At 43.0% G+C, this 20,389-nt stretch overlaps 1 protein-coding gene across 3 annotated transcripts in view; it reads right to left on the reverse strand.

Annotated features, from left to right (window-relative positions):
• LOC143283118 (cullin-5-like) overlaps positions 1-20,389 on the reverse strand; it is a 174,095-nt gene that overhangs the window by 114,073 nt on the left and 39,633 nt on the right. For all 3 annotated transcript variants that reach the window (XM_076589254.1, XM_076589252.1, XM_076589255.1), the window contains exons 2-5: positions 20,255-20,364; positions 11,775-11,877; positions 6,194-6,379; positions 5,002-5,143 (exon numbers count right to left, since the gene is read on the reverse strand). In XM_076589254.1, coding sequence (XP_076445369.1) covers positions 5,002-5,143; positions 6,194-6,379; positions 11,775-11,877; positions 20,255-20,325 — 502 coding nt within the window. In that variant the 5' untranslated portion in view covers positions 20,326-20,364. The remainder of the gene's footprint in view (positions 1-5,001; positions 5,144-6,193; positions 6,380-11,774; positions 11,878-20,254; positions 20,365-20,389) is intronic.

The raw sequence follows: 20,389 nt of genomic DNA on the forward strand, positions 1-20,389 counted from the left end.
TGAATCTGCACTGTGCCTCAGGATATACACGTTCAGCAAGTGGCTGCCGTCTGCTCAAGACTACACGGGCAAAGGCTTTCCCAACAATACTGAGGAGGGAGATTCCACGGTAGTTGTTGCAGTCGCTGCGATCACCCTTGCTCTTGTAAAGGGTGATGATGTTGGTGTCACGCATCTCCTGGGGCACAGTCCCTTCTTCCCAGCACTGCAGAAGCAGCTGGTGCAGGTGGTGGAGTAGCACAGTCCTTTTTCCAGCTTTGATGACTTCAGGTGGGATGCCATCTTTTCCTGGAGCTTTGCCACAGGCGAGAGAGTCGATGGCCTTTGATGGCCTTGCTGAGGTCCTCTTCAGAGGGCAACATGTATAGTTCTTCCATGACAGGGAGGGTGGGGATGCTTTCCACTGCTGTGTCTGCAACAAACTTCTCTCTTGAATAGAGCTCCTGGTTGTGGTCCGCCTATCTCTCTACCTGCTTGCTCCGATCTGTTAAAATGGTGCCGGAAGCTGACTTTAGTGGTGCGATCTTGTTTAGGCATGGGCTGAAGGTTTTTTTCATGCCGTCGTACATGCCACGGGTATTGCCGCAGTCAAAGGAAAGTTGGATGTTCTGACAGAGGTTCAGCCAGTAGTCGTTGGCGCAGCGTCTGGCGATCCTTTTAGTGTCAATTCTGGCCTTCTTGAGTGCGGCGTGTGTCTTTTTAGAAGGCTCTTCTTTGTGGTTGATGAGCGCCACTCTTTTGGCCTCTACTGCTGGTTCCAAAACAACAATGCTGGCTTCAAACCAATCTGGCTTATGCCTCTCTCTTTTGCCGAAGGTATCAGTGGTGGAGTGGAGTTGTAGATGGTGTCACGGATGTGATTCCATCTCTCTTCGGCACTGCCGGCAGGGCAGTCTTCGAGGGCATCCTCGATGGAGTTGTTGAAGCGGTCGCACAGGTCTAGGATTGTTGTTCTGGCAGTACTGATGCAAGGCCAACCCCTCTGCTTTAAGTGGTGGATCCGTTTTCGTTGGAAGCGCACTTTACAGCCAATCAACGAGTGGTCGGTGTCACATTCATCACTGTGAAAACTACATGTGATGAGTATGCAGTTCAGCAAGGGCCTTCTAGTGATAATGAGGTCCAGCTGGTGCCAGTGGCGGGATCTGGGGTGCCGCCAGGAAGTTCGATGGTTTGGCTTCATGGAGAAGAACGTGTTTCTTATGCAAAGGTTGTGCTAGAAGCAAAGCTCTAGGAGCCTCTGTCCGTTCTCATTCAGCTTGCCAATACCAAACTGGCCAATGCAGCTGGGCCAGGAGTCATGGTTTTGACTTGGTGTATGCAGATATATATATATATATATATATATATATATATATATATATATATATATATATATATATGGTGGCTGTTTTTTTCATTTGCTGCGGAAAGTTATTATTAGGTACCGGCACCTGCTAACAAAGGCTGCGGGAAAGCCGGCAGCAGGCCGAAATTTGTCACTTTTCACTTGATGATTTTTGTGTGAAATTGTGTATAAATCTTGTTTAAAACATAATGGAAATAAAGACAAACCATTAATCTTTCAATCCATTGTTCGTTTATTTACTTGTGTGCGAGTGCGAGTGTGTATTCGTTCCGAGAACTGCCTACCGTAATCAGCGAAACTGATCCCGTGTCGCGCTTCCGCCATGGCGGACATTCGTGTTGTCCGAGGGTCGGTTGTTTTGATTTGTTTATAGGTTGCGGAATTTTCCATCCCCAATATTCAAATAAGGTCAAACCGCAAGGTCGAAGCCTAAACAAGTTCCACCATCAGTTATTTTATTAATTTACTTCATAACAAAGAGCCAGCACACCGATCCGGTTAAAAGGACACATTTGAAGGATTTTTTTCGCGATGTAAAGCTATAAACACCATTGGTACATCATAGCGATAGAAAGCTTATTTTTCGCTGATTCGAATGGTACCAAAGGTCAAGGTATTCATACGCACTCAAACATAGCGCAGCCAATGAAAAGCACGCTTGCAACCGTGACACACATTCACACACTGACTCGACTCGGCGGCCGCGGCTCCTATGAAATCGACAAGCGATGCCGCTAACATTTCAAGCGTTTTCGTCATCCAGATAAAAAACCACCTAGGTAAGTATTACAAATTTTACAAATCGATTCATGTTAAATTGATCCACGTAGGTTTTAGGGCTTATTAATCCATAGGATCGTTCCAATTTCGTGATAAATGGAGTAAGCTTTGACCGCTTGACGAAGTGATCGACACGTTTCCACCAGTTGTGTTTCGTGTTAGTGCTATTTTATTCTAGACTGAAATATTGTATGAAAACTCGTGTAATGAAAAGGAAATGCATTATTTTGCATTTTATTACATTTTTATGATCCTTTTAGGATTCTAAAAGAGAGGATCGCTGATTTAAATCAAGACAATTGTTCATGACATAAACCGGAAACAACCACCTCATAGGCCTCTCGTGACCTAGAAATTAACTAGGTTAGCATAATTATTGAGATTGGTTTGTTATTACTTATTGTTAACTTAGTTCAGAAATAAATACCAACATTAATGGAATATAATTATCTATATCACAATCTGAGCAGGGAGAGGTGGGATCAAAGGCCGTTGTACATAACTTTCACATCATCAAGCTCTTTGTTTACATTTGTCAATACACACTCTCTCCTTCCTCTCTCATAGTTTCAGCATGCACACACACGCATACACACACACACACACACACACACACACACACACAAATACAGACAGAGAGAGAGACACACACACACACACACACATGAAGTGTGCATGCACTCATGCAGCAACACATCCGCTCTGTGTGTGCTAACACTGAGGGACAGAATGATGAATATTGTGCACAGCATTTTATACCCAGTGTCTTTGCTGTACATGCAGGTTTCACAGCACTGCTGATTTAATGCAATACCTTTTGATAACAAACATTAACACATGTAACAAATGTTAAATAATAAATAAGTAAGTAATAGAAACTAGCTTTCATTAATAGGAGGGAAAAATCCCAGTTTTAGTGACAATTGCAAATATTAATGTAACTGTCCATAGAGAATAGCCTTGACAGGTTTCACTCTTTTTTTTCTTATATGGTCTGCAGCAATATTATATAAACCTATTCTTATATGCAAATACCAAAGCTACATGAGAAAAAAAACAAAAAGTACAAACAATGCAAAGCTTATAATTATGCACACACACACACACACACACACACGCACACACACATACGCACAGCATGAATCAATGAAATGATGCACTTGCAGATGCATTCAGTATATGTGTACATGCATGCATTCCGGGCAGCACACACTGAACCATCTTTGGGTACATCATATCATAAACCAATATTTAAACATATAGTGATTTAGCCTGCATTGTGTTTTGTGAACTTGCAAACCATCTGTATCAGATCAAATGATTTTTTTTTTTCAGAGCCAATGGATGTTGATACAGACCATGACCTGTCTTCAGAATCCAGCGACACAGCTGATGAGGAAAACACTTTTAAGGATTTTGTTTTCACCAGGATTGGAGAAAATATTGCTGTCTTCAATGACAATGATTTTCATGTCGGAAGTGTCTGAAATTTTTAGACCAGACCAGGCTAAGGTGAACTTTCCACACAAATGTACAGTTGCCAACAACACATATGTGTGGCCACATAAGCCAGAAGATGGGAGTATTTCTGCAATGTTTGTGTTTTCTTCTGGTTTTGAAGTTACAATGCAGAATGGCAGAGTGTGGTCTGTTCCTGGACATGACAAACTGAGGAAGACATACTTGTACAGAGATATGCATAAATCTTGTTGTCAGTCAGTGACAATGCCACCAACCTCCCTCCCACACCACCAAACCCTTTTTTTTTCTGTTCTGTTTCATTTTTTCATGTTATGGAAACAGTCTACAAACATAAAGTAGTACATGTATTGACAAGTTGTTAAGATTAAAAGAAATATGTTAGACTTTTTTTTTTTATTCACTGATTTAAGATTTTTTGTACCTCAAGACATGTTCATTTTCATCATATGGATAAACCAAAATTGCCGGTTTGATGTTTGATATTATTGTTTTTGAATAGAATTGTTTCTTGTAACATTCTTAACACTCATGCAAAATTTGAAGCAAATCCATCAAGTGGTTTTTGAGTTAGAGCTGTTTTAAGTTCGACAGCTTGTGACGTCACTTTTTCCATCACACAAATTAAGGGAAAGCCCATTTTTAAAGGCCAATTATTCATTTGTAAATCAAGTTAACTGTACAGAAAAAAATAAGCATAATCACTATGTTGTATTGTGTCCAAATCATAGATTTCAGCAGTTTCCAAAGTATAGTTTTTGTGTGGCTGTCCTCCAAAAATGCCTTATCAGGTTACTTTGGACATATGAAACTGGCATTTTTGTCAAATCTGAGGCTCTGTAAAATAGAAACTTTCTGTGTAATGGATTTGTGTTTTCTTTTTATTTGTTTTATATGTTATGCACTCTTGAACAGTAATAAAATGGGGCTGCTGTGGTAATGATTATGCTGTTCAGGTATCACTGAACTTGAGAAAAATCTAAATTTACGAAGTTCGTCATGACATGTTATCTTAAAACGGCCATATCTCAGAAACTAAGAAAGGTAGAGACTTCATTCTTTTTGTGTTTTGTCTATTTTTTAAAGTAGTTTTTTATAGAATGTATCACAAATCTTTTTTTCTATTTTAAAATTTTGACTGCCGGTACCTATTATTATGCACAATTGTATATGTATTGTTTCATGTGAGGCACTTAGAACCCATAGCCCATATATATATATATATATGGGGAGTTTGCACCATATAAGCAAGATATATTATTATCAATATTAAATATATCAACATTTAATTCTAAGACCAGTATATTTTACTGCTAATATCAGTTTCTGGGCAGCTTCAGACTTGATACAATCTACAATAGCTTCACAGCACCAACTCTACCAGTGTCACTCACCATAGGATTCTCGAACCCCTATGACCAGCTGGGTGTCAAAGGCATCACCATTGCGTTCATCTCTGACCAACTTCATTGCACTACTCTGCAGCCGATGCTTGATGTCACTGAAGATACTTTGGTTCCAGCTGTCCAACATGAGCTGCAGAATCGAAACCTTACATGCACACATTATATACTACCTGCTTGTCATTTTTACTGTTGTTAATGTTACTGAAAAATCAAACTAAAGCATAAAGACAATATCACAATTTTCAACAAAGGAAATAACATATACAAAATATGTTTTTAAAGTTTTGTGGGTTTGTTTGATTCCTTTATGAATCTTAATTTCAGTGCAAAATGTATGTTGCTCACCTGCATATGAAACAAAGTTTTGTATCCTATCTTTCATGAAGCCATTGTTGCTTGTCAATGGATCCTATCCATCATCTGCCCTCAGTGATCACCTCTGCTGTACGATCTATGAAGTCTCCCATTTTTTTTATCTGTTCAGTATTGCTCCTTGGAATGAACATATTGTTTTGTACAGATGATTTATGTCAAATAAATGTTGATGGTAAAATCTGTGGAAAAGTAGTAAAATACAAATAAAATAATAAGTATTTGCACAAGGCTTGGATAATAAAAAGTTGTTATCCCTGAACAGTAGTAACTGGTTGATATTCAAAAAGGATAGGTCAACATTTCCGAAGCAGGAAAGCTGAACTAGCTACTTTCATTCAAGATAAAACAATTCTGGACTTAAATCGTACTTTTTCCAAACTATACAAGAAGCAAAGTCATCACGACTCGTGTGATTCCTGCTGATTTAAAAACAACAGGGTTTAAAATAAAAATGGAGAGAAAGGGATGGGGTGAGAGATTGGGGGTTGGGTGTGGGGTGTGGGGGGGAGAAGTGGTACCAGTACCTACATAGATCTAAATCCAGCTCATGATCTAAATGAGTGTTTGTGAAACACGTGTGCAGGAAACGAAACATTAGTGAATCAATTGAAATGTTGTGCTGGTTTGTGATAAAAAGTATTAGCCATATTAAATCCGCATTTCACTAATATCCAAATAACTTACATGTTTATATGTGCCAACACTGTGTATAAACACAGACATGTGCCCAAAATAAATAAAAAAATACAATGTAGTCTGAACAAAAGTGAACATAATTTTGGTTTGAACAAAATGAGATCTTTACCTTTCTGACAAGACTTTCCTCCCCCGTTTGAGTTTTCTTTGGCATGCTGGAATGAAGTTTACCCAGCAAGTTAGCTTCCAGCTGATTGAAGGGCTTCGGCAAGTAGCCACACTGTGTGAAAAACTTTCCCCACTCTGCGATGTATGCTCGCAAAAGTGCAGACTCGTCTTTGTGTGTCTGCACTTTCTGTAAAATACATGAATTGCTGAAATCACTTCATATGTAAATGGCTTATAAAACTAGAATATTCTGAAATAGATGAAGATTTTATGACAAAGAGTATGAAATACATGTATGTGTGTGTGTGTGTGTGTGTGTGTGTGTGTGTGTGTGTGTGTGTGTGTGTGTGTGTGTATGTGCAGCAACTGTGAATACTTAAATTCAGCTGTTAACCCATTTCATTTTAAGTGAAACTAAGTTATGTCATTCTCCAGACCAAGAAATTTACAAGAGGTGAAGGCTGAGAGTTAAGTCAGAAAACTGACAATAAAAAAATTCTTTTCTAAATAGAACTGTTGCACAATTTGGTTGTGTGTTTTAAAGTGATTTCTGAAGCAGGTGTGACTTGTATACTGAATAAAGCCAGTGAGTATTTTTCAAAATGTATTTTTTGCTGTTTTTTTCTTCTCTTACACCAGAGGTTATATTTTCTCTAGATCATCATCACCACCATAACACCATCACAAATCACAACCATATTGTTTCCATTTTACAGAATTTAAATTGTTTTACGATGAACAAATTGAAAAAAAAACAACACATTAAAAACACCAAAACAGAGCAAAAAACATAACCAAAAGTATGGTTGAAAACACGAGTTCCTCATTCTGTAGTCCCCATGAGTACAGACTCACATATCAAGAGACTACTTGCGACTCGAGGGTCACTGGCAATGCTGGCAGGAGGAGGAGTTTGTATTATACTCCATGTTTGGTGATACATATACTTACCATGTCAAACTGGTGCAAACTAGGCCTATTGGTTTGCTTTGCTTGGCCAAATTTTGCGCGACTAATGGTGAAAAGACGACCCGTCTTGCCTGGTCCGCTCTTAGCCAATCAAACGCCTCTAAAAGCTACAAGCGCTGAATCATTCCGTGGCCCCATGAGAACCATGGCAGAGATGTGGGGACAAACGGGCGGGCATTCAAGTTTGACATGGTAAGTATATGTATCATCAAACATGGAGCATAATACAAACTCCTCCTTTTGGTGTCATATACTGTACTATGTCAAACTGATGCAGAATTTAAAGCAAATGGAGGAGGGCAACACCTACTGGTTCGCATGGGGAGCCCTTTTAACCGAGACAACAGTGTTAGCTGCAACAAAGGATATCCCCTTGGAACCGTAAGCCCTAGTCATATGGAAATCCCTGAGGTAGAAGTTGAAGGGATTCTCAGACCACCAGAAAGCTGCCTCCAAGACAAGCTGCAGTGGCACTGAGTGCTTGAAGGCAGCCAAAGTGGCTATGGTCTGCACTTCGTGTGCTCTGGGATTAAGACAACTGATATCCCTGTGAGAATGAGAGTAGGCTCTAAGAATGACTTGGGAAACCCAGCGGGAAATGGTGCCTACAGCAATGTCTGTCTTGTAATTCTCATTGAGGAAGACGAGAAGACGTCTCTGAGAAAAACGCCTGAGGCGAGACCTATCCCAATAGTATCTGAGGCACCGAACAGGGCAGAGATAACTATCCTCATCGTGTTGGGCAAGAATATTAGACAAAAGTCTGACCCTCAGAGAGGGGGAAGGGACCTCCGGGTCTTGGTTCTTAGCCAGGAACTCTGGAAGGAAACGGAGGGTGATGGAACCATCTCTGTGAAAGGCCAGATCTTGTGGTGTTCCCCTAAGACCATGTATCTCGCTTCTACGACGGCCCGTGGCCAGCAACAGAAGGAAAGTGGTCTTGAGGGTGAGTAAGTCAAAAGGAATAGTACCCAAAGGCTCAAAGGGTTGCTTTTAAATGAAATCAAGCACCAGGAACAAGTCCCACAAGGGCACTCTCCTGGGGTTTCTGGCTTCCTTCAGAGAGGTGCCCCTAGCCACCTCTCTGAGCAGGAAATCCGCTTCAAAGGCAGAACCACCTAGCTGTCTGATGGTGGTACAGATGGCAGACCTGTATCCTCGCACAGAGCTAGCAGACAGGTTGAGAACCGAGGAGCAGTGAGCCAGAAAGTTAGCCAGCTGCATGCTCGTTGGGATAGTAGGGGGAACATCCTGAGCCGTACACCACCGCAACCATTTCTTCCAGCAAAAGTCAAACAAAGCCTCAGTCCCTACCCTCCTTGTTTTGGAGACTATGGAGAGGAGGTCAAAGGAGGCGCATCCCTTGGTAAGCACCGTTGACACAGAGGTGGACCGAGGGGTCGAAGACTTCAGTGGTGGTGCTGACAGTTCCAACCGCACAGCAGCCACGAGTGCAGGTGGAGCAGTTGAGGATTGGAAGGAGGGATCCCTGAACGAGGCTGCCTCAGCAGATGAGGTTTGGTTTCAAGTTCCTGAGGTGGAACGTGTCAGGGACTGAAGGTCTGGATACCAGAGCTGAGCTGGCCATTTTGGTGCAAGGTGTTCCAATCTGGCTTTCCGGATCACCTTGGACAGAATTGGAAAAGGAGGAAATGCGTAGGCAATCAGACTGCTCCAGTCTAGAGACAAAGCATCCACTGCCCACGCTTCCGGGTCGGCAACCGGAGAGACGTAAGTGGGAAGTCTCTTGTTGAACTTTGTGGCAAAGAGGTCCACCATTAGCCAAAACCACCATTCCCACACCCCTGAAGGGTGTCCTTGTCCAGGGTCCACTCTGTGTGGATGACACTCTTGGACCTGCTAAGTGCATCTGCCAAGATGTTGGCTTTTCCTGCTATGTGTCTCACTGAAAGTGCAATGCCCTTGCTGTGGCACCAACGGAGGAAAGCCTCGGTCCGCAGGGAGAGGTCTGCCGAATGCGCTCCCCCCCACCCCCCCCCCCTTTGTTCACACAACATGCGACAGTTGTGATGTCCATGAACAAACGAATGGTCTTGCCAGTGGCCTCCCCCGTGAAGTGCAGGAGAGCCCTGCGAACTGCCCCCAGTCCAGAACACTGATGTGGCATAGGCACTCCTTCGGGGACCAAGGTGCCCAGGGCAGAGAGAGACTCCCAGCCTGGAGGAGGGATGGAAGCAGCACCCCTGACAGTGCGGGCTGGCTTATTAAGCCATTCCTGCACCGTTTCTGGGACTCTGAGTCGTCTGGTGGTTCTGGGGTTAAGAGTCACATTGCCTAAGGAGGGCAAAGGGTGACAATGTAGCCTGAGGGACTGACTCAGCATGCGTGACCCGATTGGGGAGGGTCAGTTTGAGCTCCGCTATGTCCAAGTTTGGTTCAGGCTGGTCCCTAGGGAGATGCGGACTCAATCTGTCCCCCTGGGATGGGGGCGAAGAGTGCTCATCCGCTTGTTCGTCCTCCTCCGAAGACACGGGCTCCCACTCTTGCTCCCAGTCCATCCCCTGCTGGGTGCCATCCCAAGTGGATATACCCGCTGGGGCATTCTGTGAGCTTTGGTCAGCCCAGCGGGATGAGCTGGGACAATCCCGAGCGGGGACCATGGCTTCAGCGGTTACCTCCTTAACACCTGAAGAGGGCGGGGAGTGTGTGGACCATAGGTCCAACCACGCTTGGGATGGTGGGTGCCACACCTTCTCAGTGAGGGTATCCCTGGATGCAAGAGGGACCCATGAGTGCTGTGAGAGGACAAACACCCACTCATCTCCCTGTAGGACCGAGGGCTGGGTGGGTGGAAACTGCAGGCTCCCCCGAGCCGAGCGGGGCGACTCGGCAGCCGTCGGTCCTGACAAGGAGGCTGTTGTGACTGGACATCACCTGTCAGGTGACAGAGGCCCGATTTGTGGACTGAGTGGCAATACTGGCTGAGAAGCTTGACCTGACTGACAAGAAGTTGATCCCACTTGTCAAGGCTGTGTGTGTTACCCTGTGAGATGTGCTGGGTTGGATCCAGGGGGGAGAGGATGAGGGGTTGGCCCCTGGTCCTCCCGGCAACCCAGTGTACACCATAGGTGTGACCCAGTATGGGTAGAATGGGGGAAACCACCCGGGGGCGCCAGCCATCCTGTGACCCCAACCCCATTTGTCACTGGTGCCTTGACCTCCACGAAGGGAAAAACCTGGCCAAGTTGGAGGGAGGTCAGGTCTGACTTGGGTGTCAGTCCCACCAGAAGACCAGCAGGCTGACTGCCCGGAACCACCTGACACACGCGGGCCACCCCCAGCAGGGGGAAACCAGCTGGATAGCGGGAAGACCTGTAAAGCAGGTGGCCACGCGCCCCGAATCCCCTCCCGTGGGGAGACTGGGGTGGCTTAGCCCGGGGTGGGCAAAGTAGAGGTCCCACCCCCCAGAACCAAAACTTTCTCCCCCACAGATGGAGGGGGAGGGGGGTCGGCAGTGAAGGGAGGAGGGGGAACAGCAATGGAGCCCCTGTGGGCTGTCTCCGAGTGGGGACCAGGGTAACGGCCAGGAGCGGCCTCCACTTGAGAGTTCGTACCTAGCCGCAAGTCCCCACCGCCAAGAGAGGACTTGCCACTCCCCCTTTTTCCTGCCTCCCACTGGGACACCTTGGGAGGCGATGCTTGTACCCCTTTCCCCCCTGTCCCCTTCATGACTGTTGTAATGGAACGAGTGTCGCCTCTGCAATCCGCGTCTAAACACGCATCGCCGTGGTCCCTATCAGGAGCAATCATGAGCTCCGGGCCTGGGAGAGCCTCTTGCCGAGTCTCGATCCCAGCATCATGATTCCTGCCGTCGTGGGATGACGTACAAGGCATGGTAACTGTGCTTAGGCACCCATTGAAAAATCTGATCCCCAACAGAGAAAGGAAAGACAGGATTGAGAGGTAGAGAAAGAAGTACGATTTGAGGGTGCAGAGTCGAATCGAGTACACAAAAGGTAAGAATACAATAAAATCAAGCCACGTGCAGCAAAATAAGGCCAAATGAACACACTTAATAAAAGCCCCCAAAAAAAGTGTAAGACGAGACAGAGCATAAACCTGACAAGATGGTGTCGAAAGCCTTGGCCAAAGGAATGATTCAGCGCTTGTAGCTTTTAGAGGCATTTGATTGGCTAAGAGTGTACCGGGCAAGACGGGTCGTCTTTTCACTGTTAGCCGCGTGAAATTTGGCCAAGCAGAGCAAACCGATAGGCCTAGTTTGCATCAGTTTGACATGGTACAGTATATGACACCAAACTTATAATATATCCCTTTGTACCAAGATAAACTATTTTGGTGCATGAAATCTGAAAGTAGGGTTTCTTGTATTGCTATCTCTGTGAATACATTCTGACGTACATACACCAATCTAGAGACAATAATCATATCTTTAAGTTCTATAAAATCATAGAAATTCAAAACTGGTTACAATCTTTCAACAACAACCAAAAAAAAAAAAAAAAGAAAAAAAAAAAGAAAAGAAAAAGAAAAAAGAAAATGCTAATACTCTAACTAGTTCTTGTGACACTGGCCTACAAACTTCATATGCCTTCAGTAAGCTCTAGATATTCAAGCAAGTAAATTCAGTTCACCCTTTTTGCATGTGTGATGAAATCATTGATGTCCTTGTGCAAAGCATCATAAATCTTGGGAGGTCCTTCTTTCTCGTCCCACATGCACACTGAATGCACTGCCCTGAAAGAAACACACACACACACACACCATATCATGAAAAGTAAACAAATCCTCATTCCTGTAGCAAGAATGTTCATACATAATGGTGAAACCCACCTAAAACATTTCTATCATATGTATGCATAATATGATATATAGGCATGTGCTGCTGCTGCAGTCACACATCCATAAATAAACACACACACACACACACAAACACACATGTGCGCACACACACACACACACATCATCCAATATCACTCTTTGTGAACAGACATAAACCTAACAAATGAACACAGAAATACACTCACATTTACTCCAAACTTTTCACTGGTTTTTCAAAGATTTACAGGGTTGTGAACAAAATCTACCAGTATGCTGCAGAGTAATGTCCTGAAGAATACTTAGTTAATTTCAAAGTACCCATGCAGTTTTGAAGACCTTTGTTGGAAGACACCATGGATGTGATGTTCTGATGGAGGAACCTCAGAAAAAACTAGTACCATTATTTTCTATCTATAAGGCAGTGCTGTATAAAAAATAAAAAAAAATCCAAAAATAAGGCACTTTCATGTGTAAGGTACAATCAGATGGTGAAACTTAAAATTTTTTTTTTCTTCTAATTCCATCTTTGAGTTTGACAATGTTATTAAAGCATCCACAGGAATCACCCCATAAGTGATTTATACCACATTAATACATGTTCAATCTTATGTAATGAATGATAACACTGGACATATGTCGACAAAACAAACACATACTTAATTAGGGAAACTACACATATATATGATGACACACACACACGCGCGCGCGCACCATGTCTGCACCTTAGGAAAAAATGTGTATGTCTTGCAGTTCAATTTTCATGAGGAAAAGAAAACATAATATTTTGTTACATTCAGTAATATGTGGGAATTTAAAGATTCAATTAAAATAACTCTTTTTAATATCTTACACTAACCATGGTGAGTTTTTTGTCTTTCATGCACATCAAAGAGTGGAATGTAGCAGAACCAATTATCAACAAAATTGGTATTTTGGTGGCTTCTAAACTGCAGCTGTAATAACTCAGTCCATAATGATCGTGTCCACTGTTAAACAAAACACGTTACTATGGCAAAACAAGAGACGCAACTCTGAAGTCTTATGCGAACTTGAAGGTGTCGCTACATTACCCTCCTCCTAGCGCAGTACAAATACCAAGCGAAATGTTAACATAAAATAAAAATAACAACATTGAAACTATTCTCACTGAAATCTTGGGGGAAGGCGTGTGATGCGCCCAGAGCGGGTCATGACACTTGAGGGTTTTCTGACAGGAGATGGTGAAGGCACAGTGTGTGGTTCTGCAGTATTTGCTGTAGAGCGTGATGGCTCCATTGGAGGTGGTAAAACTTCAGCACCAGATGGAACCACAGTCCTGTTTCCTGTAGTCATGAACTGTGTGATGAATGCAGCTTTCAGATGGTCCACTGACACTTTCTCTGAATGGCCTTTGATGTCAATGGTGTAATATCTGTCATTCGTGTCAATGATGCGGTATGGGCCATCATAGGGTCGTTGCAGAGGATGTCTGTGGGCGTCATTTCTGACGTAGACGTACCCAGTGGAGGCCAGATTTGAAGGAGCATAGGTTGGTTGTTTTCCATGGAACGCTGGGGCTGGTGGTAACACGGTACGCATGGTGTGCTGGAGATGTTTGAGAAACATCGAGTCAGGTTCCATAGTGTGACCATCCAGCGGCTGAAGGAATTCACCAGGCAGGCGAAGAGTTGAACTGTTAACAAGTTCAGCTGGGGAACAATCAGGGTCCACCTGCCAAGAAGATCGTATCCCCAACAGGACCAAGGGCAGTTCTGCATTCCAGTCTGGAGTGGTAGTGCGGGCCTTAAGTGCTGCTTTTAGTTGGCGGTGGAATCTTTCAACCATGCCGTTCACCTGTGGGCAGTAGTTGTGTGAACATCGATGCCCAAAAGCTTGTTGCACTCAGTCCAAAGTGTTGAGGTGAACTGCCTCCCACGGTCAGAGGTAAATGTCCTCAGGGACACCAAACCTGGCAATCCAGTGATGCACCAGAGCTTGAGCACAGGTAGAGGCATGGGCATCTGGGAGAGGGATGGCTTCTGGCCACCTGGTAAAGTGATCAATGATCGTGAACAGGTAGATCATGCCTTGACTGGCAGGCAGAGGTCCAACAAGATCTACATGGATGCTGCTGAATCTGGTAGTTGGTGGTGGCTGTTCCACAAGTGGTGCTCGAGTGTGTCATTGGACTCTGGATGACTGACAGCCATGGCATTCCTTACACCATTTATGGATGTCTCGTTTCATGCCATGCCACACAAAGCACTGGCTGATGGCTTGCTGTGTGGGATGTACATCTGCGTGTGAGAGTCCATGTATTTGATCAAAGACTGGCTGAGTCCAGGAATTTGGAAGAATTGAGCGTGGATCACCAGCAGAAGTATCACACAGCAGGGTTGATGAACCAAACTGGATGTCTTCAAGTTTGAGGCCTGTGGTAACTGTGCATTAGGAGTTCATTTCACCAGATTGAACTTGATCGTGAGCGAGTTGGCTGAAAATGCCAACTGAGTAGACGCCATGTTCCTCAGAGACCGAGTTCAGTGTTAAGTGTGAAAATGCATCAGCTACCACACTGAATTTGCCTGAGATGTACTGCATGTTAGTGGTGAACTCAGCTATGTAGGAAAGTTCTCTTGTTTGTCGAGGCGAGTGGTCAGTTTCACTCATGAGAGCTGATACCAATGGCTTGTGATCTGTGAACAGCGTAAATGGTCTTCCTTCAAGAAAATGCCTGAAGTGTTTGACAGCGTTGTAGGCTGCAAGTAGCTCACGATCAAATGCACTGTATTTCTTCTCTGCTTCAGAGAGCTTTCTAGAGAAGAAGGCCAGAGGAACCCAAGTGTGGCCCTGTTTCTGTTCGAGCTGAGCACCTAAAGCCAAGTTGGAAGCATCCACTGTGAGACTTATAGATGCATCTGGTAGAGGATGATGTAGAAGCACAGCATCTTTGAGAGCTTCCTTTGCCTGTTCAAATGCTTTTTGGCAGGCCTCAGATCACACAATGACTTGTCCTTTTCCACTTGCTTGAGCATGAAGAGGGGCCAGGATGTCAGTGACATGTGGGATGAAACGATGACAGTAGTTCATCAAGCCAAGGAATCGCTGAAGGCCAGCACGATCAGTAGGTGGAGCGCTGTTTTGAAGAGAAGCAACTCCATCTGGTAGTGGACGTATCCCCTCGGAAGTCACACGATGTCCAAGGAAATCCAGCTCGGTAACACCAAAGACACATTTTGCTTTGTTGATGACCAGTCCAATTTGTCGAGAGGAGCTGGAGAAGCTGTTGGAGATGGTCAAGATGCTCGTTGTGTGAGCGACTGGCAACCAAGATGTCATCAACATAGACAAACGTGAAAGGTATGTCTTGCAGAATGCCATCCATGAGCCTTTGAAATACTTGTGTGGTATTCTTCAAACTGAATGGCATTCGTAGCAACCCCCACAATCCAAATGGCATGATGATTGCTGTTTTGGGGATGGAGGATTGTGCCATGGGAATCTGATGGTAGCCTCTAACCAGATCAATCTTTGAAAAGACGTTGCACCCTGAGGTGGCTGTTGAAACCCTGAATATGGGGTAAGGGGTACCGATGATCTTTGGTTGCAGCATTGAGTTGTCTATAATCCCCACAGGGTTGCCATTGGCCATCTGACTTGGGAACCACATGGAGCGGTGAGGCCCATGGCGAATCAGACCGACAGATGATACCCATAGTTTCCATCTTGGCAAATTCGGCCTTTGCAGCAGTCAGCTTTTCTGGGTTTAGGCATCATGCACGAGTGTGGACAGGTGGTCCATGTGTGATGATATGATGCTCCACACCATGCTTGTTGACAGTACTGAGTAGAGTCAAAATGTGGTGTGAGTAACTCTGGAAACTGTTGCAGAAGTTCAGAGTATTCATTGTTCGGGTGTACCGAGAGACCTGCAGGAGTCATGGGTGAATCACTGCTTTTGAGGGGAACAGAAACACTGTCCATAGACAAGAGTCGCTTGCCCTTGAGATCAATGCCCGGTTCATGAGTGACAAAAAAATCAGCACTAAGAATGGGACATGTAACATCCGCCAGATAAAAGTCATGAGTGAAGACTTGTTTGGGCTTTATTTCCAAAGTGATGCTGCGTTTGCCCCAGGTCTTGATGGAAGTTCCATTGGCAGCGGAAAGTGGAGTTGACTGTGAGGTTGTCTTGTGGTCCTGGGTTGAGGCTGGATACACTGACACATCGGCACCAGTGTAATCAAGAATGATTGTCCAAAGCCTATCATAATAAACTGAAAAAGTGTTTGAATTTGAAATGCTGGCCACTATCATGTTTAGCGGCCAGCCCTGGTGTTTCCCGAAGACGATGCACTTTGCCTGCTTGTTTTGGAAATCAAAGAGGAAAATTTGCAGCCAGGCTGACAACGGGTGTCTGGTACAAATCGCTGATGGTAGAAGCACACAGTGTTTGTTGAACTATTTTGCGAAGGAGGACCACGTTGTTTGGCTGTTTTGATGGCAGAGACAGTCTCTTCTGATGCTGCGGTTGTTGCATCCTGTTCTGTGGGAGCTTGAGTTGGTGGTGTGGAGATCTGCTGTACACCTGCAGCACATGTTTTCCAAATCCGGTCTGCTGCTTCAGCCAGTGTGTCTGTGTCTGTGATGTCATGTCGAACTAAAATACCTCTGATGTTGGGGGGAAGGTTCATGAGGAACAAAGCACGTTTCAGAGTTTGGGGGTCATCGTTCAGAGAATTTATTTTGTGCATGAGGGTAGTTGGGCATTTGTCCCCAAGTCCATTAATATTGAGAAGTTCAGCATCTTTCTGGATCTGGGACCTGCTGAAAGTTTTGATCAAAGCTTTCTTCAAACAGTCATACTTGATTGCACGTGGTGGATTGGTGAGCAGTGACTGAACTTCTTCTGCAGCGTTAATGTCAAGGGAGCTCACCACATAGTTGTACTTTGTTTGATCTTGACTGATGCCTTTGGTGTTAAACTGCGACTGAACTCTTGCAAACCAAACTTCTGGAGACTTCATCCAGAATTCTGGAAGTTTGATAGATACGGAGTTGATCTGATCTCGACTTGCAGCTGGAGCTTGCAAATGATTTGTTAAATCAGCAACCTGTTGAGAAAGGTTTGATTCAGCCATGTTTGAAGCTGAAGTTGAAGTTTTTGACGTGTTCAGCGTCGGGGGTCACCAATTTAGTGGGTTCTAAACTGCAGCTGTAATAACTCAGTCCATAATAATTGTGTCTGTTGTTAAACAAAAGGGAAGTAACTCTAACATGTTACTAAGGCAAAACAAGAGACGCAACTCTGAAGCCTTGTGCGAACTTAAAGGTGTCGCCACAGTATAACTAGAGTTAACAACAGAAATATGTTTTTCTACCTGAAATCCTGTTTAAAAAAATTTTTTTAAAGGCAATAAAAAATGGTATACATTTTATTCATTTTACATTTGTATTTGAAAAAAAAACTACCCTGTTCAAGTTTGATAATCAAATCAAAATAATCCATCTAATTTGAATTTTTCTTTTTTTTAACCGAGTATGATTGAGAAAGAGTGGTCATGAATGATTTATGTAATATGCAAAATTTTTCTTTCATGTAAAGCGCCCTGAGCTCTTAGAGAGAAAGGGCGCTATATAAATGTACATTATTATCATTATTATATTAAAAGGAAAGAAATACAAATTCTGGACACAACACATACAGTGACACTAAATACACCATTGACATGTTTACTGCACATGAATATTCTAATGTGGACACTGTCTTAGCTAAAATGAACATAAAAGAAAAACTGAATTGACTGTTTCACGGAGTTTCGGTCAGCCTAGTCTAGGCAGGTCTGTGCAGATCCTGTTTCTTCTTGTTTGCGATAAAAAGAACAGAAATAAAAATTCTGGACAGAACACATACAGTGACACAAACTACATTATCGATGTGTTTACTGTATATGAATATTTTAAAGTGGATACTGAATCAACCAGAATGAAGATAAAAGAGAAATTGAATTGAACATGTTGTAGTTTCCTGGCAAGTGAAACTAAACTTGTCGAACATCTATCTAGATCCACAGAAAACAGCTAAATGTAGTGTGCTTGAGGCAATGGCAAGGCTCAAGGCTCAGCGACTGACTGACTGTGCTAAAGTATGGAAGTTTATTTGTGTGTAGCAACCTCTGACCAATCCTCAACTTTTCCTAAAACCACTATCTTATCCCATTTTTTCCTTCATTGATGTTGTTTTTTTAGCTTGTGCTGTTTGTGATATCTTAGATAATGCCTGCTTAATCTGTTATCAACTGCATCCACAAATAAGGCATAGTCACGTATAAGACAAGGTTGATGGTAAAAAAAAAATTCTTAAAAGCCTTGTGGTGGAAAAACAAAACAATGATAATACTTTCATTCAAAAATAACCCACCATTTAAAAACAACAACGTCAGTTTAATTTATTATTTTATAACAATGTTATATCATGCTATTTTTCAAAAGTTCACTCTGTTTACCAGTACTTTGTACCTTTTGTTCTTAACCCCTAGGCTGCCTATATGACGAGACAAATCGTCATCGCAAGCATGTACGCTTTGCTGCCACACTGACGAGATAACTCGTCATCGAAATATTCTGACTTTTCCCTGGTTTGCATTCAGTTCGTTGACGAAAATGCTGGTTGCTTTAGCTTGGGGAATCTTTCTGGATTCTATTCATGGCTAGAAACCCCATCTACGTCATGAGGCAGTCCTTTATTTAAACGTTTTGGTTGGGTCACTGTCGCAGTGTTTTGCCTAGCTCCTTTCCTCATTCGCTCAACAAAATGTCGGACTGACGCCGTGCTCAAGACATGCGATTGTTGCAAACTAAATCAACGAAGATTGCTTTCTTTAGCTGATGTTCAGAAAGAATTGAAGCGTAAATTTGAAGGAGAAGACAGTGATGAACATTTATAGGACGATTTGATAGAAAATAAAGGGAACAATCAAGAGAGTGGCCAAGATACGACTATAAGTGAGTGATGCTGGCTGCACAACCGTAGCAGACGACACAAACTAACTGAATTATTAGCACGACACAGTGTAGGCGATTTTCTTGGCACTCAGCCAAAGCGATCTGATGAGAACTGGATCAAGTGATCATGTAAGAGGGGTGAAGAGGATGGGGGTGGAGACTGAGGGGGCGTGGCCCCACATCCATATTATCACTTGGAGGTGTCACAATGCATTGTGTATCTGTCTCTTTAAAAAAAAATTTTATTGTGGTTGTTCTAGTATGATTTTGTGTGGGCAGATATCCATTTGTCCAGAAAATATGATATTTTAGTGCAAATTACCGGACTAATGTTTGCAATGAACAAGTTGAAAATGTGACAAAAAACAAAATACTGATTTCAAAACAACAGCATGTCACTAAAAATATATAAAATGGGAAAACATGACGTGTTTTGTATTCTTTATTCATTTACCTTTCAGAAAATATATACTTTAATGGGTCTTTCTCAAATAACAAAGAGCACATAATTTTTTGAAAATTTATACCCGTTTTTTGTGGAAAAAACCCTGGCAAATAGATTTCACTTAAATCTTATTTTCCTGGCAGCGAAAGGGTTAATGCAGAGACAGGCCAAATACCCTTTGGAGTTATTTGAAGTCTATTTCATAACTCTTTTATTGAATAATATGCACATATAAAAACAACTGTTCAGTTTCCTGTTATATATGATTTCACTTTAAAGGCCTTTGAGTGTAAACAAAGCATCTATGACAATGACAAAAATACAAGATTGATGACAATAGCAACAGACTGTAATGTATCTACCATATTGTTAATGACCAAGTAGAAACATGGGTGAATGCACTAACACTATAGCATAGGATGTACTGAAGAATATACTTTTTGTTTTTTGAATTGTGCACCCTTATCTTTCGTACCCTTGAGTAATGCTTCTCCTACCGCTCATTTTAAGACGGACAACCAAAAGCAAATGTTCATTCCGTCACATGATCAGAGGCGTAAGTCCACTGGGATAAAAGGACTAACATTGTATTTGTAAGTCATTATACTCCACTTCCGCAAGGTTTTACCATCCATTCTGAATCAGCATACACAGGCACCACTTAATGACTTATTCAGCATCCTGCTGAGGTCAGTAGCCAAATAACTGAGAAAGCTTTTTTTCCTTTTTTTTTTTTTTAACAAAGGAAAACTGTAGTGCTTACTTTTGAACAAAAAAACAACAACACAACAACCTGTAACTGTCTTCAGTGTATGGCAAGCAATTGTCTGTTCATCATTCTTTTTAATGTATTTCAGGTCTTACCAAAAGAGATCTTGCCACTCATCACGTGACACGGACTCCTGTCGCAGCAATTTCAGGACGGAAGGCTCCATGATGGGCCATTTTTCCTCAAACTTGCACTGCCCTTGTTGCTGAAAACAACGCAGACATATTGGT

The sequence above is a fragment of the Babylonia areolata genome, chromosome 6 (genome assembly GCF_041734735.1).
Source record: "Babylonia areolata isolate BAREFJ2019XMU chromosome 6, ASM4173473v1, whole genome shotgun sequence".
Lineage (NCBI taxonomy): Eukaryota > Metazoa > Mollusca > Gastropoda > Neogastropoda > Buccinidae > Babylonia > Babylonia areolata.